This window comes from Ranitomeya variabilis, chromosome 1 (genome assembly GCF_051348905.1).
Source record: "Ranitomeya variabilis isolate aRanVar5 chromosome 1, aRanVar5.hap1, whole genome shotgun sequence".
NCBI classification, from domain to species: domain Eukaryota; kingdom Metazoa; phylum Chordata; class Amphibia; order Anura; family Dendrobatidae; genus Ranitomeya; species Ranitomeya variabilis.
Window position 1 is genome coordinate 28,172,330 of NC_135232.1, and position 27,646 is coordinate 28,199,975.

Sequence of the window (27,646 nt, forward strand, 5' to 3'; positions counted from 1 at the left end):
CCCCAATAGTCACAGCTGGACCTCCCTCCTCTCCTCCCCCAATAGTCACAGCGGATCTTCCCTCCTCTCCTCCCCCAATAGTCACAGCTGGTCCTCCCTCCTCTCCTCCCCCAATAGTCACAGCTGGTCCTCCCTCCTCTCCTCCCCCAATAGTCACAGCTGGTCCTCCCTCCTCTCCTCCCCCAATAGTCACAGCTGGTCCTCCCTCCTCTCCTCCCCCAATAGTCACAGCTGGTCCTCCCTCCTCTCCTCCCCCAATAGTCACAGCTGGTCCTCCCTCCTCTCCTCCCCCAATAGTCACAGCTGGTCCTCCCTCCTCTCCTCCCCCAATAGTCACAGCTGGTCCTCCCTCCTCTCCTCCCCCAATAGTCACAGCTGGTCCTCCCTCCTCTCCTCCCCCAATAGTCACAGCTGGTCCTCCCTCCTCTCCTCCTCCATTAGTCACAGCTGGTCCTCCCTACTCTCCTACCCCAATAGTCACAGCTGGTCCTCCCTCCTCTCCTACCCCAATAGTCACAGCTGGTCCTCCCTCCTCTTACAGAACCCTCACTGTCTAATCCGTCCCCAGTATAATCTCCCTTTTATCCTCCCAACTCCCTTACTTTTAAAAAGTAGTTTCAGAAAAGCCACCCCAACTCCTCCAGCACATGTACTCGCACTTTGGTAGTAAGGAGTCCATTCAAGGAGGAGAATGTAACTTCTTGCATTGATCTCAACTAGAAGAAACTGAAGCCGCAGAAGAGCAGATGCGTTGACTATTTCTTCCTGATCTGACTGCTCGACAGGTCACATTGAGCCGAATGCTGCCGCTGACTCCACCTTGTGGGTATGGCCTGATCCTCAACCATCATAGATTCAGGTGTTGGTGACCCAATGAGGGCTTCTGTCCATCCACCATGAGCCACTGGCTATACCAGCACAGCCATGATGCCTTCACTATTATGTCAACTGATCAAGTATGATCCCTATCATGAGACTAACTCCTTGAAGTCAGGTCTCAAAATAGTCAGAAGAGTCAAAAGCCCTTTGACACGACTCAGATGGCGGACCACAGCGTAGCGTTACTCTACTTACCATTCACAAGGTTGATGAGATCGAAATGCCTGGAGGGAAGCGTCCATCCCTGCAAAATCCCAGAACCGAACGTCAAAATCATAACCGCCGGTGACCAGACGAGCGCCTGAAGGGTCCAAGCCCAGAGCGGACACCTAGAAGAGACAAATATCACAACGGTGTAAACAACCCATCGTCACATAATAAATATCACCAGTACGTGACAAGGTCCACCTGCCGGACCCCAGACATAAGCACCACCATAGTACGGCAGGGGGTGGGATAGAGGTGACAGTGAGGCCCTGCAAGTACGACGGAGGTTTCAGGAGAAGGGACATGAGAGGCACATCCGTCCACAATATGACCTAGGACTAAGAAACGCGTCAGGATTTTTATACATATTTTTGTCTTCCATGTTTTAATTAAACATGAACTACATTTTTACATATTGTGGATGGATGGGCCGCTCCTTTTCCTTTCCTTGAATCTATGGCTTAACTTCACCAGCAGGACAGGCACTCGACACACAGATTCCAGCCTTTAATATCGGATGAGCTTCAAAAATCTCTCACAGCACATGCTCACTACGCTCCATTCAGTGTATAGGAGGGGTGGTCGCACACGCTCACTACGCTCCATTCACCGTGTATAGGAGGGGTGGTCGCACATGCTCAATACCGCTCCATTCACCGTGTATAGGAGGGGTGGTCGCACACGCTCACTACAGCTCCATTCACCGTGCATAGGAGGGGTGGTCGCACACGCTCAATACCGCTCCATTCACCGTGTATAGGAGGGGTGGTCGCACACGCTCAATACCGCTCCATTCACTGTGTATAGGAGGGATGGTCGCACACGCTCAATATCGCTCCATTCATAGTGTATAGGAGGTGTAACGCTCGCGCCGAGACTGGTTGGCGCGGGAGTCTGGGGGTGTGGCCCCACTGGACCACAGACCAAACTTCCCTGGAAGGGGCGTAACTAAGTAGCTTCCTAGGTGTTCGCTGGAGCCTCTGATGGTGAGGTCAGACTTGTGCAATAGGAAGCTAACAGGTACCACTCCAGGGTGGAGTCGGACTGTGGATGCTGATCCCACCGGGGACAAGACACAGGCAGGCAGGCACGGCTGTGACACTGGCTGACGCCCTGACGGCAGACTGGCTTGACGGAGATACAGACAGGCAGACGGGCACGGCTGGCACTCTGGCAGACAGGGCTGATACTCTGGTAGGAACTGGTATTCAGGCGCGTGTATGGAAACAGGTAAGAACCTGTTCAGACTGGAGAATATAAACAAACAGGTAAAGACCTGTACGGCAAGTTGCTGAACAGAGGTAGAGCAAGAAAAGAAAAGGAGAAGGCGGAGCAGAGAAGGAGAAGACAGAGCTAAGAGCAGAGAAGAAGGCAGAGCTAAGAGCAGAGAAGGAGAAGGCAAAGCTAAGAGCAGAGAAGGAGAAGGCAAAGGAGGCAGAGCCAAGGACGGAGCCGCTGGGGGCGGAGTCAAGAACGGAGCCGCTGGAGGCGGGGCCAAGGACGGAGCCGCTGGGGGCAGAGCCAAGAGCGGAGACGCTGGAGGCGGAGACGCTGGAGGCGGAGCCAAGAGCGAACCGCAGGAGACAATGCCAAGAGCCAAAGCCGCAGGAGCCAAAGCCAGGAGCCAGAGGGTGCAGAGCTACAGGTTGTGGCGAACAAACCTGAGAGGCACAGAACCACAGGTTGTGGCAGAACTGAGCAGAGAGAAGCAGAGCCACAGACAGTGGCGAACTGAGCAGAGAGATAAGGCGGAGGTACACACAGCAGAGTGGGAAATGACTAATGACAAAGAAGGAACAGGAACGGACATAGACCAGAGTTCAGACAGGAACAGACACAGATACACAAACAGAACACAGATGATACACAAACAGAACACAGATGAAGGCCTGCAATTGCAGCCCCCTGAGACAGGAAACAGACACGACCTGGCAGCTCAGTAGCAAGTGCTAACTGAGGGAAATAGTTTGCTCAGGCATCCTCCAATGGGTGAGGACGCCTTAAGTATCAGAGGCTTCTAGGCCATTGGCCAGGGACACCTTAGGGAGGTGCACACAGTCTCAATAAGAATCCGGAGTGGCTGGCACCACCCCCCTATGCACACAGCCAGGAAGTGTACACAGAGCAAGTGGCCATGAAGCACATGGCATGGAACCGGCAGCAGACAGATCTCACAGCATGGCACTGGGTGAGTGAGTTGATGTAACAGGCAGGTGGGGAATGGAAGGCCATGCAGTGATGCCGGCAGGGTTGTTACAGTACCACCTCCTTTACACCCCCTCTTCTTCAAACCCGCCAGAATGATCTGTAGAAGAAGAAAGAAACCACTCACAGTCCAAGTCATCATAACATTCAAAGTAGGATAAGGCAAACGGGTCACCAGGAATCTCAGAAGACAAAGTCTTTGTGCCCAACAGGGTTAGCTTCATCAAAAATCTCAGCTAGCAAAGTCTCTTTGTACCCAATGGGGTTAGCTTCCTCAATGGACTGGACCATTTCCTCTGGGTAGACAAGAAGCAGGGACTTAGATGCTACTGACTTGTTATCTTCACCAGCCGGCCACATGGAAGCCGAAGGAATACTCACAGGATACATCTTCTGCCCGATATCCAGAGACAAATTTTCAGGTAGCAGAGATGTTCTAGAGTACTGAACACAGGAAAAATCACTGGAGCTGAGGGTGGAGAACAACAACTCCACTGGATCAGGAAAAAACTGAGAGGAGAAAACTTCTGTTTTGGAATCTTCACCAACCAGCCATATGGACGATGAAGGTACCCACATAGGAACCATCTTCTGCCCGTTATCCAGAAGAAAACGTCCAAAAGGCGGGGATGTTTCCATGAACAGGTTACAGGTATAGTCATTAGAGTTGTGAGGAGAGATTGTCACCGCTTCCCCATCTTTGGTGACGTCAGCACACCTTGACTCGAAGACTAGCAGACCAGCAGAAGAAGAAGACAACACAGTTGACTGTCCTTGACGCATGGGAACCAGACACCTCTCATGACTGGGTAAATTCAAACGAAGCATTTTGCAGGAACTCTTGACCAGAGCGAGTGGTAGAGTCCTAGGCTCAGAATGACCCATGGGCATAACAGACAGCATATGGAAGACAAAATTCTTCGAGTAGAAGACTCCAACCTGGAGCTGTAGTTGTCCTTGAAGGACTAGACTGCTCTCGAGTAGGGCTTGACCAACTTCAGACAACGCCGTCACCGGGTTCTGGAGCTGTAGAACGGAGACCATACACCGACTCAAAATGATTGGCGACTTTACCACGCCAAAGCTCCCAGAAAACAGAGACACAGTCTTTGATTTTGATGGAGAGGAAGTACTCTCACCTAGGGCAGTCTCTCCTGCTGGCCCAGGGTTTTGGAGTTTTAGATCTACAGGGCAGAGACCGTCTGGATGTTCCTTGCACCCGCAGCGATACCGCATTCCCTTCTTGCGGCTGGATTCGGGCTGCTGCTTTGCCAGCCCACTTTTATCAGCCTTCTGGGGTTTCGCTTGGGTAGCTGCTGGGACAGGTAGAGGAACCGGCGAGTCTTGGACGGACTTGGTCAGACATGGCGGTTTCTTTGGGGGATTCGCTCGTCTGGACCGCCTCTGGGATCTGGTGAGGGAAGGCTTTGCAGGAGGAACTAGGTTAGGCGCTTTGAAGGCTTTAAGGAAGGCCATCAGGAAGGCCTCAAGGTTTGAGAGGATAGGATCCCTTGCTTCCCAGAGAGGGTTCATCCAATTCAATGCATCTCCTGCTAGGTAGGTCAGCATGAATCCTACCTTGGACCAATCAGAAGTGAAATCGGACGCATTTGCTTCGATATACATCAGACTACGCTTCAGGAACTCCATGCACTCCTCTGGATCCCCATAGTATCTTGGCGGAGGCTTCGGAAGGAGTTTTTATAGGCAAGGTAATTATACAACTCATCAGAGACTATGAATTGACCACCTGGAGTAGGTGTAGGCAGATCTTTCAACTGAGTATAAAAACCTTCCGGGGGCCAATACTGGCTAGAAGAGAGTTCATTTTGCTCTGAGAGCAGCGGCTCATGGGACTCAGCGGGGACCATGGCCTGAGCAATCTGTAACGCTCGCGCCGAGACTGGTTGGCGTGGGCGTCTGGGGGTGTGGCCCCAATGGACCACAGACCAAACTTCCCTGGAAGGGGCGTAACTAAGTAGCTTCCTAGGTGTTCGCTGGAGCCTCTGATGGTGAGGTCAGACTTGCGCAATAGGAAGCTACCAGGTACCACTCCAGGGTGGAGTCGGACTGTGGATGCTGATCCCACCGGGGACAAGACACAGGCAGGCAGGCACGGCTGTGACACTGGCTGACGCCCTGACGGGCAGACTGGCTTGACGGAGATACAGACAGGCAGACGGGCACGGCTGGCACTCTGGCAGACAGGGCTGATACTCTGGTAGGAACTGGTATTCAGGCGCGTGTATGGAAACAGGTAAGAACCTGTTCAGACTGGAGAATATAAACAAACAGGTAAAGACCTGTACGGCAAGTTGCTGAACAGAGGTAGAGCAAGAAAAGAAAAGGAGAAGGCGGAGCAGAGAAGGAGAAGACAGAGCTAAGAGCAGAGGAGAAGGCAGAGCTAAGAGCAGAGAAGGAGAAGGCAAAGCTAAGAGCAGAGAAGGAGAAGGCAAAGGAGGCAGAGCCAAGGACGGAGCCGCTGGGGGCGGAGTCAAGAACGGAGCCGCTGGAGGCGGGGCCAAGGACGGAGCTGCTGGGGGCAGAGCCAAGAGCGGAGACGCTGGAGGCGGAGACGCTGGAGGCGGAGCCAAGAGCGAACCGCAGGAGACAATGCCAAGAGCCAAAGCCGCAGGAGCCAAAGCCAGGAGCCAGAGGGTGCAGAGCTACAGGTTGTGGCGAACAAAGCTGAGAGGCACAGAACCACAGGTTGTGGCAGAACTGAGCAGAGAGAAGCAGAGCCACAGACAGTGGCGAACTGAGCAGAGAGATAAGGCGGAGGTACACACAGCAGAGTGGGAAATGACTAATGACAAAGAAGGAACAGGAACGGACATAGACCAGAGTTCAGACAGGAACAGACACAGATACACAAACAGAACACAGATGAAGGCCTGCAATTGCAGCCCTCTGAGACAGGAAACAGACACGACCTGGAAGCTCAGTAGCAAGTGCTAACTGAGGGAAATAGTTTGCTCAGGCATCCTCCAATGGGTGAGGACGCCTTAAGTATCAGAGGCCTCTAGGCCATTGGCCAGGGACACCTTAGGGAGGTGCACACAGTCTCAATAACAATCCGGAGTGGCTGGCACCGCCCACCTATGCACACAGCCAGGAAGTGTACACAGAGCAAGCGACCATGATGCACATGGCATGGAACCGGCAGCAGACAGATCTCACAGAATGGCACTGGGTGAGTGAGTTGATGTAACAGGCAGGTGGGGAATGGAAGGCCATGCAGTGATGCCGGCAGGGTTGTTAAAGGAGGGATGGTGGCACACGTTCACTACCACTCCATTCACAGTGTATAGGAGGGATGGTCGCACACGCTCACTACCACTCCACTCACAATGTATAGGAGGGGTGGTCGCACACGCTCACTACGCTCCATTCATCGTGTATAGGAGGAGTAGTCACACAAGCTCACTACTGCTCCATTCCCTGTGTATAGGAGGGGTGGTCGCACACACTCACTACCGCTCCATTCACCGTGTATAGGAGGGGTGGTCGCACACGCTCACTACCACTCCATTCATCGTGTATAGGAGGGGTGGTCGCACACACTCACTATCACTCCATTCACAGTGTATAGGAGGGGTGGTCGCACACGCTCACTACTGCTCCATTCACAGTGTATAGGAGGGGTGGTCGCACACGCTCACTACGCTCCATTCACCGTGTATAGGAGGGGTGGTCGCACACGCTCACTACTGCTCCATTCACAGTGTATAGGAGGGATGGTCGCACACGCTCACTACTGCTCCATTCACAGTGTATAGGAGGGGTGGTCGCACACGCTCACTACTGCTCCATTCACAGTGTATAGGAGGGATGGTCGCACACGCTCACTACCACTCCATTCACAGTGTATAGGAGGGGTGGTCGCACACGCTCACTACGCTCCATTCACCGTGTATAAAAGTAGTCGCACACGCTCACTACCGCTCCATTCCCTGTGTATAGGAGGGATGGTCGCACACGCTCACTACTGCTCCATTCCCTGTGTATAGGAGGGGTGGTCACACACTCAGTACGGCTCCATTCTCTTTCTCTGTGGACGTTTCAGCGCCCCCAGTGATCATACAGTCATCATCTATATTGTTTTGTTAGATTATAAATGTTTATTGGACAATTCATTAAATCAAGCGAGTTGTTGGGACATTAATGGTCCCTGTAGCCTCTCTCGAAAGCTTTATAAAATGCTTGTACTACTGAAAACAGAATAAATCAGGTCCCCGCCATCTGCACATCACTCGCATGTGTTTGCATTGCAGATATGAGACCCTCTGTACCAATGTGGCATCGAGGACGCATTAACTCATGTCATATTTGACCCACAGAATAAGAGAGTCACACTTAATAATCAATTTGCCCCTTAGTCAAAATCCAAATCTCCAGGTCATCGCCATCAGATGCCAGCCGAGCAGTGAAGAGGTGAGGAGTCTGGTAGTACCAACTTCAATGACTGGGAATACCCAGGGGGGCATGGAGCATCTCACCCCAGTCCATCAATAGTGCCTTGTGTGTCCCCCTTTATCTGCAACCATTAATCAGGACTCCTTGTTCTTTGGATTTATGGTGCTGGACGCTTCCAAGAAGAGGTCAAAGTTTTCAAGGAGAAGATTTAGGAGCTCCTTTGGAGACTCTCGGCTTGAGACAACAGGACTTTTTTACTGACCTTCGTCTTGCTTCAATGACTCACTAAGTGTAAGGATCCAAGGGCAATTGAAATCCCAAATGAGAGTCTTTTGTGTTCCTGGTAAAGGGCGATTTAGCAGGAATAATGTAGTCTCTACCCCTCATTGGCCTGGAGGGAGTGTATTTCACCAGAACCAGTAAACCCTGACATAACACAGTCCATATCATCTACGAGACATGACCCCGTAACACTTACAGGTCAGCGGCGCTGGGTGCCGGTCCCCATCAGAGCTGCAATCTAAGGCCTTCTATCTGAGAACTAAATTAACCTGAAGAGACCCATATAGAATGGCCCACATTTATCAAACATGTGTAATGTAACTTTTTGGCATAAACTAATTAACAAAAAGTTGCAGAAAACTTTTGAAAAAGTCACCAAGCGCAAACAAACTTTTCAGAAAGTGCAAAATTGTGCAAAACATTTTAAAGTCAAACTTAAAAAAAAAGTTTTCAAAGAGACACAGGTTAGTCAAAAAGACGTAAATTGCAAAAAAATAACTATTTAAAGTCAATAACAGTGTAAAACGTAAAAAAAAAACAAGTTAAGCAAAATGTTTCAAAAGGAGGCAACTTTAGAAAAGTTTTACAATGCTATTTTTTTTTTTAAACATACGCATAATGGGCAAAACTATTGAACAAGATGTAAAACTTTTCCCAAAAATATGAAAATTAAACAAAACGTTTCTAAAGTCGTATGCTAGGTCAAAAACAACAGGCTCAGCAACAAAGGGGGCAAGCCGTCTGCAGATGGGCACTTGTTTCTTTTCGAGGAGTAGACCCTGGTTTGGTATACAGCGTTATTTATAGGGCATGGCACGTTAAAAAGATCAGACATTCATTTTAGAAGGTGGCTACCTGCAGGAGTTGGGACTAGAGAGGCGACTTTATCTTCCTTTAGGAAGGTGACAAATTTGCATACTTTTTTCCCAGGGAGCATTGGCTGGCCTCTGAGTTTCCTTAGACCAGCTGATGGTCTCCACCAGTAGCAAACTGCATCACAAACCTTGCCCTAAGGAGAGGCAAGAACCATGAAACAGCTGTCTACAGAGGGAGTAAGGGCTCACTGGGTGAAGTGGATGTGCCAAGTCTCTGGTTCGGGTGGGCACCCAGACCCCAGGTGTTGGAATCATGGGGACTAGGACTAGTAAACAAGGAACACTAGAGTCTCAATCCCAAGACACAGGAGTGTGCATTAATGGGCCTTAAATATGTGTGGGGAGATGATGTAATTGATCCACTCAGGGGAACCGGAAAAACTCAACGTGGAGCACAACAGAGGGCAGCGGACTCAGAAGAAGGGAGTGGAGTCCGGGACACGTGTGTAACAAGGAGGGGTCCTTATTTCCTTTGGAGGAGACTTGGTTTGGCCAGTATCTTTGGTCATGTGGCAATGACTTATGGGGTAACATTCCGGCACTAAAACAAGTCACATCTACTTTCTCCTGGAGTATGCTCAGTTTATATGCCTAGACGATAGCAAACAGCTGAGGAATGCTCTCCTTGGGGTAAGGCTTCATTCAGATGTCCATTTTTTGCATATGAGTGCCATCCCTGTTTTTCATGGATAGCACTCATATCGGTGATGGTCTACAGGGCCATTCACATGTCGATTTTTTTTCCTCGGATCGAATGATCAGCGGAAAATAGACAGGATCTGAGGGTTGGATCAAAATCGGCAATGCAAGTCCATGAGTCCGTAAAAAAAAATAATAATTTGGACCACATCTGAGTGCAGTCTTATTTTCATGGACACTCAAAGGAACCTCAAGATCTCTGGAGATGGACTTGTAACCACATTGAGATTGTTGAAATTTGTTCAACAATCTTGGTTTTCAAGTCCTCCGACAGTTCTCTTCTCCTCTTTCTGTTCTCCATGCTTAGTGTGGACACACAATGCGAAGATTGAGTCAACTTCTCCCCTTTTTATCTGGTTTCAGGTGTGATTTTCATATTGCCCACACCTGTTACTTGCAACAGGTGAGTTTGAACCAGCATCACATGTTTGAAACAAAATTGTTAACCCACAATTTTGTCCGGCCCAGTTTGGGGATTTTGTGTGAAATTATGTCCAATTTGCCTTTTTTCTTCTGTTTTTTTTATTGTGTTATTCGAATACAAGCAAAGGAAATAAACATGTGTATAACAAGACGTGTGTAATTGCAATAATTTTCTAAGAGTAATACTTAATTTTCTGGAACAATTTTAAGGATGCCAACACATTTGGCCATGACTGTACGTAAAAAAGCTGGGGTATGTTATAGTCACACATCTCTAAATGTGTCCTCCGAGGACCAGACTGATGAGCTTGTCAGACAAAGCGCCATTTCCTGGAAGAGGGAAAGGTTTATATGTAAAAATATCCCAAAATGTTTAGGCTACCAGTCTCCGGGAAGATCACGACGCTCCGATCGGTGCTTTGTGTAGTCGTTTCTTGCTTCATAACACGCTGGTCCACATTTATCATAAATGGGGTACACGCCTTTCTGACAAATAGAATGGCAACACCCACTTGTCTAAATATTCATAACTGTCCAAGAGGGATCACAGAGGAATGACACCAGGGAAGTAAAAGATCCTCCAGAATTATAAGTATGAAATCTAAAGCCGCACGGCTCCTAAAAAGACTGATCCAGAAGTCTCGGGTCTCTTATATTTACAAAAAGCAGGAAAAAAAAGACAGAAGATTCATAGACACAAGTGTAAGAAATAGAAGCCATGGAATCACTTACAGTCTTCGTGCCGTGCTGCAGTGTGATCTCATGCGAGTCCGGGATCCGTTTAATGGGGTTCTGAAATAAAAGGCAAAGACATAAATAACTGCTGTAAAAGAAAAAAATTATAAAATCCATAAGACGTCTCTGGAGAGGTGAGAGAGCTGACACTTCAGTTGAAGTAGGGGCCTCCTGCAGTGACCAGGTAATTACAACAGGATATCTGCTCTGGGAATGAGCCACCAAGACTGAATTTTTTTTAAGCAGAAGTACAATTTCGAGGCCAGAGCTTCCTCTGTTCAAATCACGGGTCCCCAGACCTTTTGGAGCCAGTGGTCACTGATGAATAGTGGGGTTTGCTTTGGTCCAATTTTTATGGGAGATATATTTTCGGACAGCCGAACATAACACATTCACTCACAGCACCATAAGGCCATTCTAACCCTTCCAACTTAATATCAGTCGGATGGATGCTGCTATCCGTGTCAGGTTTCATCTTTATATGATGGAAAAATCATCGAATAGGAAACATGACGACAATATCTACTGCCTGGGACCTCCAGGGGCGAAGATATCCTTTAAGTTAGAGATCTCATAAAATTCTAAACAACCTAGCAAATCCCACAACCAGCCAGCATATGAGCTCACCATATATTTCATGCATTGGAATCAGAGGTATAGATATCATACGCTCACTGTGATATCCCCAATAACCGTCCTAGTAGCGGAAGCAGCCGCGGCCTCGTCCATCAAATGAGCAATTGTCCTGACGATTGGAGACAGCGAAGTTATGTATCCCTGATAAACTGGGGACAGCGGTGAGATCTGTGTACCCCCCCCTTCCCATTTGTCCACCTTAACAGTGTATATATAAATGGATATAAACAGACAGCATGATGGAAAGAGAACATATAGACAGATAATAGGTAGATCGATAAATAATAGATGGATAATAGATAGATAGATAAAGAGACTGGGGCAAATAAAAGTAACAACAGGAGAGGAATGACAAGACAACCCCCCCCCCCCACAAAAAAAAGAATGGCGCCGGTAAGATGAGGTGTCATCCACAGCCATTCAGGTGGCACAGGACGTAAGGTCTTCTGTGGCACACAGGTCGCCCGGCTACGCCTGGGTGGCACACACGGGTCGCCCGGCTACGCCTGGGTGGCACACACGGGTCGCCCGGCTACGCCTGGGTGGCACACACGGGCCGCCCGACTACGCCTGGGTGGCACACGGGTCAGGAGGCTCTGCTGTGTCTCAGCACAATATCTAGAGCATGGAGCAGATCCCAGCACACCAGCCATCACATAAGAGAAGCCAGACAGGGCCGCTGAAAGGCATCAACCCAGCAACAGGACAGGTGGAGCCCTAACAAATGACCTCCAGTGTCTCTGGGTGACCAAAGAGTCAGAAATAGACTCCATAACAGTGACATGAGGAGCACGACGTCCTGTACTGGGACCTGTACTCACAGCCTCAACAGGAGCCTGGACGTTGTCAGGACTAGTCACACACAACTGACCACATTATGGCTTGTCAGAAGGACACCTGTGGCTTAGAATTTGGAGATTGGAGCAGTTTTATTTTCACATTTCCCCTCTTCAGTGTTTTTTGCTCTTTTAGTCAGATGTTTCTCTGGTTACTGATGGACAATTATAACATTTCATACGTTTTTACACTTTTATTTACTAATCCATGAAGTTCCTGTGAGGCCTCAATATTTCCTGCGCTGCCCCTTATCCTCCGCACTCCTGCCCCTTATCTTCCACACTCCTGCCCCTTATCCTCCGCACTCCTGCCCCTTATCCTCCGCACTCCTGCCCCTTATCCTCCGCACTCCTGCCCCTTATCCTCCGCACTCCTGCCCCTTATCCTCCGCACTCCTGCCCCTTATCCTCCGCACTCCTGCCCCTTATCCTCCCCTTATCCTCCAGACTTCTGCCCCTTATCCTCCACACTTCCGCCCCTTATTCTCCACACTCCTGCCCCTTATTTTCCACACTTCTGCCCCTTATTCTCCAGACTTCTGCCCTTCTCCCCGGCAGCTGGGTATCGGCTTCTGGGCAGATCCTGACTGATGGCCGCCCGTTCTTGTCTCATCAGAGCTCGGAGGTTATCACAATTGTGCCACTATTTGAGGATTGACCGCAGGTTCTCAATGGGATGAGATCTGGGGACTTTTCAGGTCAAGGAACCAAAATATCAATGTTTTGTTGTCACTTTTCCTTGTGACCTTGTCTTCATCCTGCTGGAGAAAGCGTCATCACCACCTTGTCCTGGATGATGGGAGAAGTTGCTCTTGGAGGAGATTTAGATCCCGATCTTTATTCATGGGCATGTTCTTAGGTAAATTGTGAGCGACCCCCTCCATGGATGAGAAGCCACCACACATGAAGGGTCTCAGGAGGCTTTACTGCGGTCAGACACAGGACTCTTGGCAGCGTCACCTTCTCTTCTCCAGTCAATCATTCTTCTAGATCTCCCAAACAGTCTGAAGGGGCTTCATAGGAGAAGAACGATTATCTGGAGAAGAGGAGATGCTGCCATGAATCCTGCGTCTGCCGGCAGTGAAACCTCCGGAGACCAATTCTCATTCAAAATTACGTAGGGGAGAGCAAATTAGAGGTCAAGCTTGTTCCTTGGGAAGACGGGGACAGACAGACGCTTTCTCTTGAAATGAATGAGGTACGGATGACGCCATGACACATGTGGTGGGAAACCCCTAGAAAGCAATGGCCGGCGCTGTGTGACCGCTCGCCCACATTATAAACAGTGTAGTGTTTGCTCTGCTGATTAGTGCATGACAAGGACACGATGAATGGAGACTTCAAGCTGAATGTCGCCCACATTCCGGCCCGGGTGAAATCTGAGATTCGTAGAGACGCGTTTCAGACAAATCCATCAAAGCACCAACAATTATAGCGCAGCCCCATCCTATGGAGTAACGTCTCGCATCCAGCCGTCCGCCGGAGGGATGGGGAAAAGGGGCACAGCGCCCTCAGCGGTGTCAGGTGTCCGTGGCTTTAGGCGAGGGCTACGAGCCGACCTCGGCCGTGTGACATCAGACGAGTGAAGTCGCGGTTATATCCACTATTGAGCTGCGGTAACCGTCAAGTCAGGGATGGAGGCCAGGTGTCAACACTCTCAGGTCAGGGCTTATAACACAGGCTGGCCAATTCTCGTGCCACTGTCACAGGACTGTCCGCTGTTACAGTTCAGCCTTACTCAAGTGAACGGAGCTGGGCCGCAATACCAGACACCACCTACAGATAAGAGTAGCGCTATCGGCACCATGGGGTGGACAGCGTTATGGGTGGTGGCCCAGTGGGGTAGACAACACATTATGGGCAAGAGTGGTGGAGTGGACGACGTTAATGGTAGGGTGAACAATATTATAGGCAGAAACAGTGGAGTGGACAGAATTATAGGTGGGGTGGACAATGCTATAGGCAGGAGCGGTGGAGTGGTCTGCATTAGTGGTGGGGACCTAGTGGGGTGGACAATGCTATAGGCAGGAGCAGTGGAGTGGTCTGCATTAGTGGTGGGGACCTAGTGGGGTGGACAATGCTACAGGCAGGAGCGGTGGAGTGGACAGCATTATGGGTGGGGGGCCTGGTGGGGTGGACAATGCTATAGGCAGGAGCGGTGGAGTGGACAGCATTATGGGTGGGGGGCCGATAGGAAGGACAATGCTATAGGCAGGAGCGGTGGAGTGGACAGCGTTATGGGTAGGGGGCCCGATGGGGTGGACAATGCTATAGGCAGGAGCAGTGGAGTGGACAGCGTTATGGGTGGGGGGACCGGTGGGGTGGACATTATTATAGGCAGGAGCAGTGGAGTGGACAGTGTTATGGGTGGAGGGCCCGGTGGGGTGGACAATGTTGTAGGCAGGAGCAGTGGAGTGGACAGCGTTATGGGTGGAGGGCCCGGTGGGGTGGACAATGTTGTAGGCAGGAGCAGTGGAGTGGACAGCGTTATGGGTGGAGGGCCCGGTGGGGTGGACAATGTTGTAGGCAGGAGCAGCGTAGTGGACAGCGTTATGGGTGGAGGGCCCGGTGGGGTGGACAATGTTGTAGGCAGGAGCAGTGGAGTGGACAGCGTTATGGGTGGAGGGCCCGGTGGGGTGGACAATGTTGTAGGCAGGAGCGGTGGAGTGGACAGCTTTATGGGTGGAGGGCCCGGTGGGGTGGACAATGTTGTAGGCAGGAGCAGTGGAGTGGAGTGGACAGTGTTATGGGTGGAGGGCCCGGTGGGGTGGACAATGTTGTAGGCAGGAGCAGTGGAGTGGACAGTGTTATGGGTGGGGGGGGGCCAGGTGGGGTGGACAATGTTGTAGGCAGGATAAGTGGAGTGGACAGTGTTATGGGTGGGGGCCCGGTGGGGTGGACAAAATTATAAGCAGGAGCTGTGGAGAGGACAGAATTATAGGTGGGGTGGACAATGTTATAGGCAGGAGCGGTGGAGTGGTCTGCATTAGTGGTGGGGACCTAGTGGGGTGGACAATGTTGGGGTTGCTATAAAAATGAATGGTGGAGCATGACCTGCTTTTCCCAAGTGCAGGGACACAGTAATGCACCTCCACTGTGTGCGGCCTCCCTGCGCGGATGTGTGCGAGCACAGCGACACCTACTGGTCAAGGTTATATACACGCACATAGGACTGCAGAGAAAGAATTGGGGCGATAATGAATGAGTGATTCAGACGAGATACAGGAAAGATATATTATATCTTGGTACCGTGTTAGCCAGTAGATAGAATAATATTTGGAATTGAGAGTCCTCAGTGGTTGATACCTTTTAATGGCTAAATGAAAAGATGGTAACAAAATGCTGCTTTCGAGACTATTCCGGTCTCTTCATCCATGTTTTTTCTTCTGTGCTGTGTTGTGTATAAATATGTGATTCTTCAGAATTTCTTTTAGTCTTTGCCTGATGAAGAGGACTGCGTAGTCTCCAAAGCTTGCAATTTACCATCTTTTCAGTTAGCCATTAAAAGGTATCAACCACTGAGGACTCTCAATTCTAAATAAGATTCAGACTAAACATTCATCAGGTTTTTATATTGCCAAAAATTCAGATGTTTTTTTTTCTTATTCTCCTTCCCTTACTAACATAGGTTAATAAATATTTTCAGAATTTTGCACTTTAAAAAAATCTAGTAAAAACGCAATTGAATTTTCAATTCTGCAGCCGACATGTGCCCACGCTGGTCTGCACTAGGATACACAATGGCCGGTGTTCAGACGCTGTAATCGCTCTGCGGTTTGTTTGTTTTTGCCACAAAATCACAGGGAAAATATTGCATTGTATGAACGTAGATAAGGCATTTACTCTCTGCTGCTTTATTTTTGCGCTTTTTACATGTATTTTTTTCCCCGTAAAAACCTAATCGAAAACAACAAAAAAAAGCACAAACGTTCCACGATCAGAAACAAAAATCCGCATTGAACTTGCAGCTAGAAATACGGCCTTAAATTATATTCCTATATAGAAAAGAAGGGGAAAAAAAAAAAACCAGTGGAATTTGCTGGTGAAAAATTCACTAACTTTTACATTCCCGCCATCATGCAGGAAATCTCCAAGAAAACGCAAAGAAGAAAAAAAACGAAACATCGGCAAAGCTGCAGATTTCAGGTCACGGACATCAGTGCGGATTTGGGAACAATAACGGTTTGGCAAAAAAAAAAAATCCCATCTCCAGTGTCAGAAATCAGAGGAACCGTCACTATATAATGTCAGACTTTCCCACGTGAGGGACCGAGGTCATACAAGTGTGAGGAGCGAGACGAGGCACTTCACGGCTCAGTCCTGTGACTCCGGCCTATTCCTTCCAATGGCCGGGAACAATGAGGAAGGCAGCGGCGCTCTGTAAACACTGACGAGAGGCTATACTGTGTCCGCCGCCCCGCTCATCGCTAAGGAAGTGTCTGGGGACACACACAACAACTCTGCACCTTAGATACACAAGATGTAAAGAAATGGAGATTTGTAAACATATTTCATTCTCATTTCTTACATTTTTTAGAACTGCAAAGTTCTATCTATCTACCTGCAGCCACCACTAGGGGGAGCTCACTGCGTACACACAGAGCTCACTAATAAATAATGGTATGCAATGAGCTCCTACTAGTGGTGGGAAGATGTAATAGTCACATTTGGCTCATTGACTTTACCTGCGTGTTTTCCTGGAGTGGCTGGAGGTTTGCACTCAAAATCTGACGATACATGGCCCCATTCATTCTTTCCTGTACACGGTTCAGTCGTCCTGGTCCCTTTGCAGAGAAACAGCCCCCAAAGCATGATGTTGCCACCCCCATGCTTCACGGTAGGTATGGTGTTCTTTGGATGCAACTCAGCATTCTCTCTCCTCCAAACATGCCATATTTTGTTTCTAGCAAACAGTTCCACTACAGTTTATCAGCGAATGGAATCCACAGCAGCAAGTATAGACCAACATTTGGTGCAGATTTATCTTTTCGACTTGCCGCCATATTCTTGTATTTATTGGGAAATCAAATTCTGACTGGTGTGGACGGAGCCCAAACAGGATAATAATCCACGCCTCTCGGTAAAAGGCACAGGTTGGCCCATCTCTGGCATCGGCAATTATGGGCGTCCATTACCCATTAACAATTGCAGGGTGCCGAAGCTGAAAACTGCCGTCAGCACCATCTTGGTGCTCCAGTGAAAAATTTGGTAAAAATCTATATTTAAAAACATAGGTTTGAATCACAGCTTTTCTCTCATCCCAAAATAAAGTAAATTATAAGAAAAATATAAATATATATATATCTATATATATATATATCTATATATATATATATATATATATCTATATATATATATATATATATATATATATATATATATATATATATCTATATATATATATATCTATATATATATATATATATATATATATATATATATATATATATATATATATATATATATATATATATATAGATATATATAGCAAAACAAAAAAGAAAAAAAAAAAAAGGTGACAAATACATTTTTTTTTTTTGTTAAGTTTTCATTTTTTAAAGCCAATAAAATAAAGATATATAAATAGAAAAAGTTCCGTCGTGATCATACAGAACCGTAGAACCGCGATACCAGGTCGTTTCTGTTGCACGAAGAATGACAAAAATAAATGTCACAATCGTGTTTTTTTATTTCACCGCAAATTTTTTATTTATTTTTTAGCTTTTCGATACATTATTGGGTAAAATGAACGATGACGATCAAAACTACAAATAGTCATAAAAAAATAAAATTAAAAAAAAAAAATCCTCGAGTCCTCGATGGAAAAATAAAAAAAGTAAGAAAAATAATAAATATTGGGCGCGATGCTAAGGGGTTAATGATACAATAAGAGACACTCAGAAGTGGAGGAAACTGACGCTCCTTCCCACCATTTTTATTTTCACTTACTCACTAGGCCAAGAAAATCTAAATATATATAAAATGTAATATTCGGAGGACTCGGGGGCTTCCTGTGCGGGGTCTTGGCGGGAGAAATATTTCGTTGTTTCCCTTCTCTGTAGACGCCACAATGGAATCTGAACAAAAGGCCATTTATCAGTGTGATAGGATCGCGGGGAAGACGCCCGGCTCGGCGGAGGATGGGAGAAGCCCGGAGGCACCCCGAGGTCACTTCCTGCGGCTCAAGTGGCCGAGGCGCAATATGGTGGGCTCATCCTCCGCCGGGGGATATCACCATGAGAGGACGCCCCCCATCGTCTATACTACAAGGCTCATTAGGACTGGGCGATGTCGCCTGCCTTCTACAGCCTTTGTGGCGTCTTCTACTGCTGGCTGCAGAAGGAGGTAACTGAGAATCTATCAGTGAGCTATGTTTTCATTGTAACTGTTAAATCTGTTCTTTTTTTGTTTTTCTCTCAGCCGACAGCATCAAAGCTGAAAACGAGGGGAAAAGAAGAGCCCGTAAAAGCCAAAAGTTGCAAAAATTATTTTTGGCTGTAAAGTTTAAAAAAAAAATGGTGGACAACCACTGTAAGGAACCAATCGAAAGCGTTCTCCAAAATAATGAACTCTCCCCCCATGCAGAGGAGTGAGAGTACCGGGGGAAATCCATCTGGAGTTTATTCATTTTCCCAAACCCTTAAGGGGGTCGGGGTGAAACAACCACCTTAAGGGTTAAAAGGGCATGCTGGGAAAATTAATAAACTTTTAAATGACTTTTGGAACTTTTCTACAGTCAGACGCTCCCATAACTTACACTTAATGGCTTTACCGCCCCCTACTGACACACAACTGCAGAAATGTATCCCTTCCTCTGTCTGAAAGAAAAATTCTAGTGGTAGGTTTTCATTTTTGATTGGGAGGAATGGCGGAATTTGTGACAGCACCAAATTCACAAACAAGGGGACATGTGGGGTCCTGGGATAGAAATCCTCTCCCCACCTGTACACATCCGATCACTGGGGGGGGGGGGTCCCATCGATCAAATCCCCTCAAATTAATAAGTTATTTGCGGAGCTACTGATAGGAATAGAACATTAATTTGGTACAAATGCTTTAATGACAAAAGTTCTGAAAGGGGTTGTTGAAGGTGCAGAGAAAAAGCCAAACGGTGCACAAGCCTTCAGGTAACCTACCGTGATTGCAAAAATTATTTCTATCCTCAAATACGTCTATATAAAAAAAAAAAAAAAACATTTTTTTTTTAAAAATGGACTCTATATTGGCGCACGCTATGCTCTTCAATAGATTAATCAATAGGGTACACAATCTGTTGCTCATTATATAAGACTCAAATTATCTCGCATTCTAAATCTGCTTTTGGATATTAAAACTCCATCCTATTCCCACTGCTCCCCCTGATTCTTATATATTTTTTTTTTAATTCGTCATACGGTTCCAGAGATATGCACCTTTCTACGGTTCACAGGATCCTCTGGGGCGTGTCTTTAGGCGGTTTTGCATAATGATCTGTAAGCCACGCCTCCTTTGTAAAGACCATAAGAATCACTAAATAAAAAGGCCCATATCTATTGAACCGTATGGCGGATTTTAAAAAAAACAAAAGCGGGAATACTCAGAAGAAGCAGAGGGACTAAAATTAGAGAAGAAATCAGACATCCGGTGACAGATTTTATTACGAATGTGTTGGAAAGATAGCACACATGCTCAATTGGGACTGACAGGGGGGGGGGTGTCGTGGACTCATCTCTACGTACAAAAGCGGCCTAACATATTTCCTTTGTAAGATCCATATCAGTGACACGTCTGGCACTTGATTCTGCAGGAAGGCTGAATTCACACGCAGCGCTTTTTTTTTTTTTACTTTCTTATGGCTAGATGTTACATAAAAAAGGTCTTTCGTGAAATATGATACGCTCCAAAAGTTTTGGATAGAATCGCGGCATCGTGCGCTGGCTCCCTGCCACGTGACGGCCGCCATAAAGAATCTGTGTACTACGCCGCCGTTTATGTAAACCGGCACAGCTACAGCGGCGTGACGATTATATCATGAAAATCTAATATTAGTCACCTCCAGGAATGATAAATCCAAATAAGGGGGATCTGTAAAAACCAAAAGAGGGTCCGAACGAAGCTCGGAGCTCTTACCGACAGACATAACAATGCGGCATGTCCCGCTGAACGCGGCAGAAATGACGGACGATGGGTCCTCCTGCCTGGACCTACATTAAAGCCTTCATACTTGGCACAAGGACAAATGCCACCCACCCGGCGCGTACATCACGGGCCTCCTGTACGGTATGTTATGACATGTAATGCTGGCAGAGGACTGGGGCTGTATTTATAGATGTGGGACAAGCCGAATCCCCCCCCGAAACCGCTGGAATTTCCAGGAATCCGGGCAGAGATCTCCATCACACAGCTCGTTCCTAAACGCTTGGCCAGGAACGGAGACATCATATGCCGTAGTGCGGTATTATTCTATGCACAGCATGCCCCGGAGACATTGCCATGTAACAAGTGTACATCATATTACCGTGCAAACACTATATATAGAGCGCCACCTACAGGCAAGCGATGTGAAACTTTTGCAAACTTTTGGATAACTTTTCATAAAGTTACAGAGAAACTTCTTTAAATCTTACTTATCACAACCAATTTTTAGTTTTTATTCCTTTCCTGACGTGTCTCATCAGCTGTTCTTTTTTTAATTTTCTTGTTCGTGCACCTCTCCGATTCATATAACACAAATTTACGAAGTGGGTTTAAAGTTTCCTCCATTAAGCAAGTTGGGAAATCCCATTCTGTTTTTTGGGGGCAGCGTGTACCCAGACAGAATACAGTCCGGTCACTGAACGTCACTTTGCAAAGAATCTACATCATCCGTTACTTACATCATCATCATCATCTCCTTCATCCTCGTCATCATCCTCATCGCTGTCTTTGTAGCCGGGAGGAAGCGGGGGGCCGATCATCTCGTCATCCAGAGCTTGAGAACTGCTGCCTGGTGCCGGGGGGCCGATGAATTCATCATCAGAGCTGTCATCAGAGTCACTGCACCAATAAGAAAAGATGTGGCACATTAGAGGAACTGTATACATTAAATTTAATTCATTTTTATGCCATTTTTTGGAGAGACGCAAAACTTTACAAGTTTGAGTCATTATTTTAATAAACTTTTTAGTTGCATTATTCCCAATGTCCGGTCTCATCAAGGGGACGCTGACTGCTGGTGCACCCGCTGATTGTGAAAGCGGGGCTCAGAGATGCACGCCACAACCCCATTAATTCTCTATGGGACTGCAGGATGTAGCAGAGTATAGGGCTTTACTTTTTCCGGTAGTCCTATACACAATAGACCCTGTCAAGAATGACAACCAGGAGGTGGTGGGTCCACACAGATCACACCGGTTTGTCAGGGGAACGCAACTCCCCTGCCTCCAATTATCAGGACAATTACGCAATTGGCTGACCAGTGATCGACAAGGGCAAGGCTGCTTCCACTACTAGTCTGGATACTGGGAAACTAACAATGAACGTACGATATATACACCTCCGATTCCAAAGCATGGGATATCTATATACACACACACACACACACACACACACTATCAGCTCCACAATAACAAAAAGAACCAACAATCATTTATACAGGCCAATTCAACACCAGTTACAGGTAGCGAATGACATCAGGGAGCGGTTTACAGAACAAGAGGAACAGAGGTATTACATTTTATTATTTTAATCTGGAAAGGTAGGCAGTGTTTACAAAAATATACTAAGATGATACAAAATGGGAACAAAACAATACATTACATACAATTACATAGAATAAAAAGGAATAATGAAAGAGAAGTACTAAACCTAGCAGAGGGAAGCACTCTGGGAAAAAGGACAGAACCCACAGTGAACTATGTCTTCCAGAATGAACAAAGACAGACCCAAACTTTCATTTTTATTAGCTTAATGCTACGCTCACATACCTTCCCTTGATTAATTCACATTATGGTTGTGGGATGTGCTAGGTCCTTACAAAACTCCATGAAATTCCCAACTTACAGGCTATGTTGGCCTCTGGGGGTCCCAGGTGGTAGATATTGTCATGTTTCTTAGCACAATTTTATGTGTCGATAGAGATGAAACATGGGATGGATAGAACCATCCATCAGACCATTATTAAGTTGGAGGGGTTAGAATGACCTTACAGTGAAGTGAGTGAATGTGTTATGTTCATCCCTTCGCTATGACGATGAAAATATATATCCCATAAATATTGAATTGATGCAATCGCTGATATTCATCACTGGCCACTGGCTCCAAAACATCTAAGAAGATTCTTTGATCAAAGAAGCCCTATCCCTGGGAAAGGTACCTCTCTGCATCTGCATAAACATACCGCAGGAGGCTCCTACTTCAATGAAGATAGAAGTGTCAGCTCTCTTTTTCTTCCCTGCTTATTAGTTTTCTCTTGTCCCAGCTATAATGAATCCCATATGTTCAATGTATGGGTGATAGGCCACCTCTCCAGAAAGGTCTGTATGGATTGTAAACTTCTCTCTATGACAGATCCTATTCTTGGGATTGGTGGAGATCTTATCACGCTGATCCCTACCAATAAATCCATCACATAGATAATGTTTGGAATAACTATGCAATCACTGGATGGCTGACGCAGTTCACAGCTTTACCTCTGCATTATTATTTCTTCTGTTGCAGTTTATTATGGATTTTGTCAGCGTTTAACAAACTAATTTCAGTGTCTGACCTGAAAATCTATATTAGGCCCCAAGGGGCCATGACAGCTCGCTGACACCCTACGATCGCATCACAGAGAGAACATCTTTCTGTAAAACACCTTAGATGCTACAGTCGCAGCATCTAAAGCATTAAACTAGTCAGACGGCTTCTACTGGTGCCATTTTACCCGAGCTTGCAAAGGAACTGTGTTCTCTTCATTCAGACTGGTGTCCTCAGGTTCAGGCTGTTGCTCACCTGTCTTAGCTCCAGTGCTGGGCTTTCCTTCCTTCGTGCCAGGTTACTCTGGTAACCCAGCAACCACCTCTGATGTCCTCAGCAAAGAACTTTTAAGGCTGGCTCTGGTAGCCACTTGGTGCCTGAGTATTCAGGTAGTAAAGCCCTTTGCTACCATATGCTTCGCTGCTGTTCAGCCACAACTTTCACTTGGTTTTGCTCAGGCCCGGAGTCTGATTATCTGTAAGCTGCTGTAGATTGCTATCCAGCAACCAAATACTGCTATTCCTGGTGTTGTCCACACCTTTAGCTCTGCTGTGTGAATTAATGCGATAACCAACTCTTCTCTGCTATTCCTGGTGCTGCTCCTGTGTGGGTCCCATTTCCTCAACAAGCCTCCAGATTGTCAACATATCTCTGCCCTTCCCCGTGCTCTCCTGCTAGTCCAGTCTGCGCCATTATTGCCTCTAGTCCAAGATGTTCAACCTCATTTGTGTATGATCAATGAGATTAGGGAACGATCTGCTGCATAATAGTGTAATGGTTGATTCACTAGAAAAGTATCCGCTTCATATCCTTCAACCTTAAAAAACTAGGAAAGTCCTTCCATATTGTCCCAATCTGAAGATAAATCCTTGAACATAACTGGGGCTACACAGATAAAGAACACGTGATGTTCGGCCGTTTTTTCAAAGAGCCATAACTTTCCTATTTTAAAGTTGACATACCATGCGCTTGTTTTGTTTTCTTTTTTTGCGTGACTAGTTGTACGGTAGTTTTCAATGACATCGTTCACTTTACTATATAATGTACTGGAAGTGGAGGACACAATCCAAGTGAGAAAAAAAAAATTTAGACCATGGCTTTTTGGGTTGTTTTTACGTTCGTTTATTGTGTAGTACAAATAACCTGTAAACTTAACTATTCTGGTCAGTAAGACCACAGTGAAACTTGTATAGTTTTTTTTGTTGTTTTTTTCTTTTTTAAACATTTTAGTGATAAAAAAATTCTAACATTTTATATAAAAATAAAATCAAAGTTGGGCTAGTGTCGCCATTTTCCAAGACCAATTACTTTTCTTTACTTTTTCATTGATGAACTTGTTTTTTATTGTACCATGCCATCTTCTGAGTATACTTCTAGAAGGTTCCATGGCTTTACAGACACATGCTGTGGGCTTAACTTGACCCCAATTAGTGATAGAGATATAAAAGTTACATATTCCAAATGTCCACCGATAGATCTATAACCCAGAGAAATCTCTAGGATCCAAACCCAACAAAATGGAATGGATTTCTCCTTAAGCAGGTCATGTATCCACTTCGTGTTTATACTTAAGTGAAACCCCATGTCATGCTGAGCATAATGATAATTTTGTCTTTCTGCTACGAGGTTCACCCTAAGAGATATGGGTAATAGAGTATTTCATAGCTGTTCAGAAAGGGGAGTTCCCCAACCACCCAGTGGAGGTCAGCACAGTGGGAGTGCTTTAAGTTTGAGCACAGGTATAAGACACAGACGGGACTAGAGCCCTCTCTCTCTCTTGGCCTGGGAAGTCACCTAGCAAATACTGTGCCTGATGCATTGGGACATATGCTTCTCCTCCTCCCTGCATGGCTTACCATGGAATGACATAAGACAAATGTAAGTATATTTTCATCTTTAATCCCTTTTATTTTGTAATCATTCTGTATATACTATAATTGTCTCATCTTGTTAAATTATTTTTATATACTTTTGTAAACACTGCCTAATCTTTTTTGGAGTAAAAGCTATAATATTTATTAGCTTTGTATTCCTTGCTCTAAAACGTACCCCCAACGTCCTCTGAAGTAAATTACGCTACTAATTGGGTTGGCTCCTGACCCGCTATTAATCATAGTAATAGGAGCTGGAGGCAGCAGAGACGAACTGTGCTTGTTGGGTATAGCTGGCAGTGACGGAAAGGGGTTTATAAGAGTATTGCCTGGCTGCGGTGGGAAATAGGTATATCGCCTTCACTGCAGCATGCCCAATAGCCATTACATAGCAAGGCAGCCTTGGTGCAGTTCCCTGACTGGCCTGAGGGTAAGGGGGGTGCCAGAGAGCTGCTAGTTCCAAACCGGAACTGGGAAGAGAGATATAAATAAATCCCTGAAGAAATAACTGAGGAAACCAAACACCCCCAGTTCATGACAGGTACTATAGAGGGAGGTGCCCCAAAATGAATACCGCATGAAAAATGCCCCCACTGGTGTCTCATATGTAGGTGGAGGGCCCAGGATTGTGGATATAAACTGTATATCCTCCATCGTGCCGTCTTAATTGTCTTGAGACAAAGGAATGTCCAGTCAATTGCTGAAGAACATGTTCAGCCAGGATGGGTGAAAAAGAGCAGTGGGTGCCGAAGATACAATAGACTGGTGACATAATTCCCCCTACACCTGGGACTGGACGTAAAATCCCAAGAGATACATGTTCCCTCTTCTCCCACCTACAAAGAATGGTGAAGGCTGACATTTTTATCACTTCACTTGTGAGAGACAGAATCTAAAAATTAAAACCAGAAAATCACATTATATGATTTTTACATAATTAATTTGCATTTTATAGCATGAAATAAGTATTTGATACAATAGAAAAACAGAACTTAATATTTGGTCCAGAAACCTTGGTTTGTAATTACAGAGGTCAGGGGTTTCCTGTAGTTCTTGACCACGTTTGCACACACTGAAGCAGGGATTTTGGCCCCTTCCTCCACACAGATCTTCTCCAGATCTTTCAGGTATCAGGGCTGTCATTGGATAACATTGAGTTTCAGCTCCCTCCAAAGATTTTCTATTGGGTTCAGGTCTGGAGACTGGCTAGGCCACTCCAGGAACTTGAAATGCTTCTTTTGTGCCACTCCTGAGTGTTTCGTGTCATTGTCATGTTGGAAAATCCAGCCACAACCCATCTTCAATGTTCTTACTGAGTGTCACGATATGGTATGAAATATCATATAAGTAGTTTCTCTTGCTAGCAAGCTGTGGGATAAAAAAGCCCCCCTTCCCTTTCACTCAGCCAAGAGCTGCCTTGCCAATGTACATGGGGGAAGAGCGTTTTATTGCCTAAAGGAATTTTTACGACCTGGTTAGAATCTTCCTCCAGCAAGAACTGGATTCTAAGTCTCTAGAACACATGGAAGTTCTTTGTTTTGTTTTGTAAGATATTACGCTAACCGTTTAAGTTAAGAACACGAAAATATATATTCTTACTTCCCCTCGGTGGATCTACCCATCCCTCGAAACACGGGCTTCTAACTCCATCTAGTAAAGAAGTAGGGATTTCTCTGTAAATATGTATCCCAGATAGGACATATTTGATCTCATTAGAATGCCCACGTTAATCCGAGATGAATGCTGGGTCTGTTACGACTATGACATGTTTTGTAGCGAAGTTATAGAAAGTAGATAAATTTAAGGTTGAAGTACTCAGAATGTAGAGAGAGGAGGGTCTGGATAAGCCAGACTTTCTGTGATGTCACTAGCTGCAGGTTTTAAGTTTGTGGCAGGCTCCCCAGCAGTTTTTCTTGTCTTTTCCTGGAGAGCCCTGAGCACGTCCAATGAGCTGGGACGTATGGTTGCCTGCAATGCAATGAACTGAGAATATGTGAGTGTTATCTTTTCTCCTTTAATCCCCTTTATGTTATAATTACCTTGTACATATTTGCAATTGTCTCATTTGTAACATCTTTGTAAAATATTTTGATAAAGCACTGCCCACATTTTGTGGGGTATATTATTTCATGCCAGTTCTTTCTCCATGCTCTAAAAACGTACCCTAAGTCTTCTGAAGGGAATTTACGCTACTGTTTTGGGTTAGCTTCGGACCTGTTTAATCGAAGCTGGTGGCAGTAATACCGTGTACTGTGCAGGCCTTTGGGTGTTGTAGCGACTGCGGCATTGATAATTATTGTTTCTGCCTGAGTGGGAGTAGTTTATCGCGTCGCTGCAGCGGGCCCAATAGCCAGTACAAAGCAGGCAGCCTTTATGGCGACTAATTACCCTAGGTGCAGTACCTAACCTGACCTGATAGAAAGGGGGGCGCCAGAGAGCTGCAACGTTTAAGGGGAACTGTAAGCGGGATACACAAAAATCCCTGCAGTTCGTGGTATATTGAAGAGCAGTGGGATACCTAAAATAAGCCCCTGCTGTAAACTAAGAGGTCCCTAGCCTTGTGTGTGTTTTTTCATCACATTGTGGCAGTGGAGGGATAACTAAGATAAGCCCCCTGCACATGTGATAGCCGTCTGTTGGTCTAACGTCACCCCAATCCGTGACATATTGGTGACAGTGGTCAGGAATCCCTGGGGAGTTTGTGACAAACTGCTGGCCGCGGCTAAGGGATCGTGACACTGAGGGAAGGAGGTAGTTGACCAAAATCTGGCGATACATGACCCCATCCATCCTCCCTTCAATACAGTGCATTCATCCTGTCCTCTTTGCAGAAAATCACCCCCAAAGTATGATGTTTCCCCCACCATGCTTCATGATTGGGACA

At 46.4% G+C, this 27,646-nt stretch overlaps 1 protein-coding gene across 3 annotated transcripts in view; it reads right to left on the reverse strand.

The window, feature by feature from the left end:
- The window catches only part of WDR70 (WD repeat domain 70), a 309,631-nt gene that overhangs the window by 216,181 nt on the left and 65,804 nt on the right, over window positions 1–27,646 (reverse strand). For 2 of the 3 annotated variants that reach the window (XM_077281558.1, XM_077281572.1), the window contains exons 5-7: window positions 21,049–21,208; window positions 10,719–10,778; window positions 1,075–1,208 (exon numbers count right to left, since the gene is read on the reverse strand). In XM_077281558.1, coding sequence (XP_077137673.1) covers window positions 1,075–1,208; window positions 10,719–10,778; window positions 21,049–21,208 — 354 coding nt within the window. The remainder of the gene's footprint in view (window positions 1–1,074; window positions 1,209–10,718; window positions 10,779–21,048; window positions 21,209–27,646) is intronic. The other variant, XM_077281566.1, reaches the window with a different exon arrangement.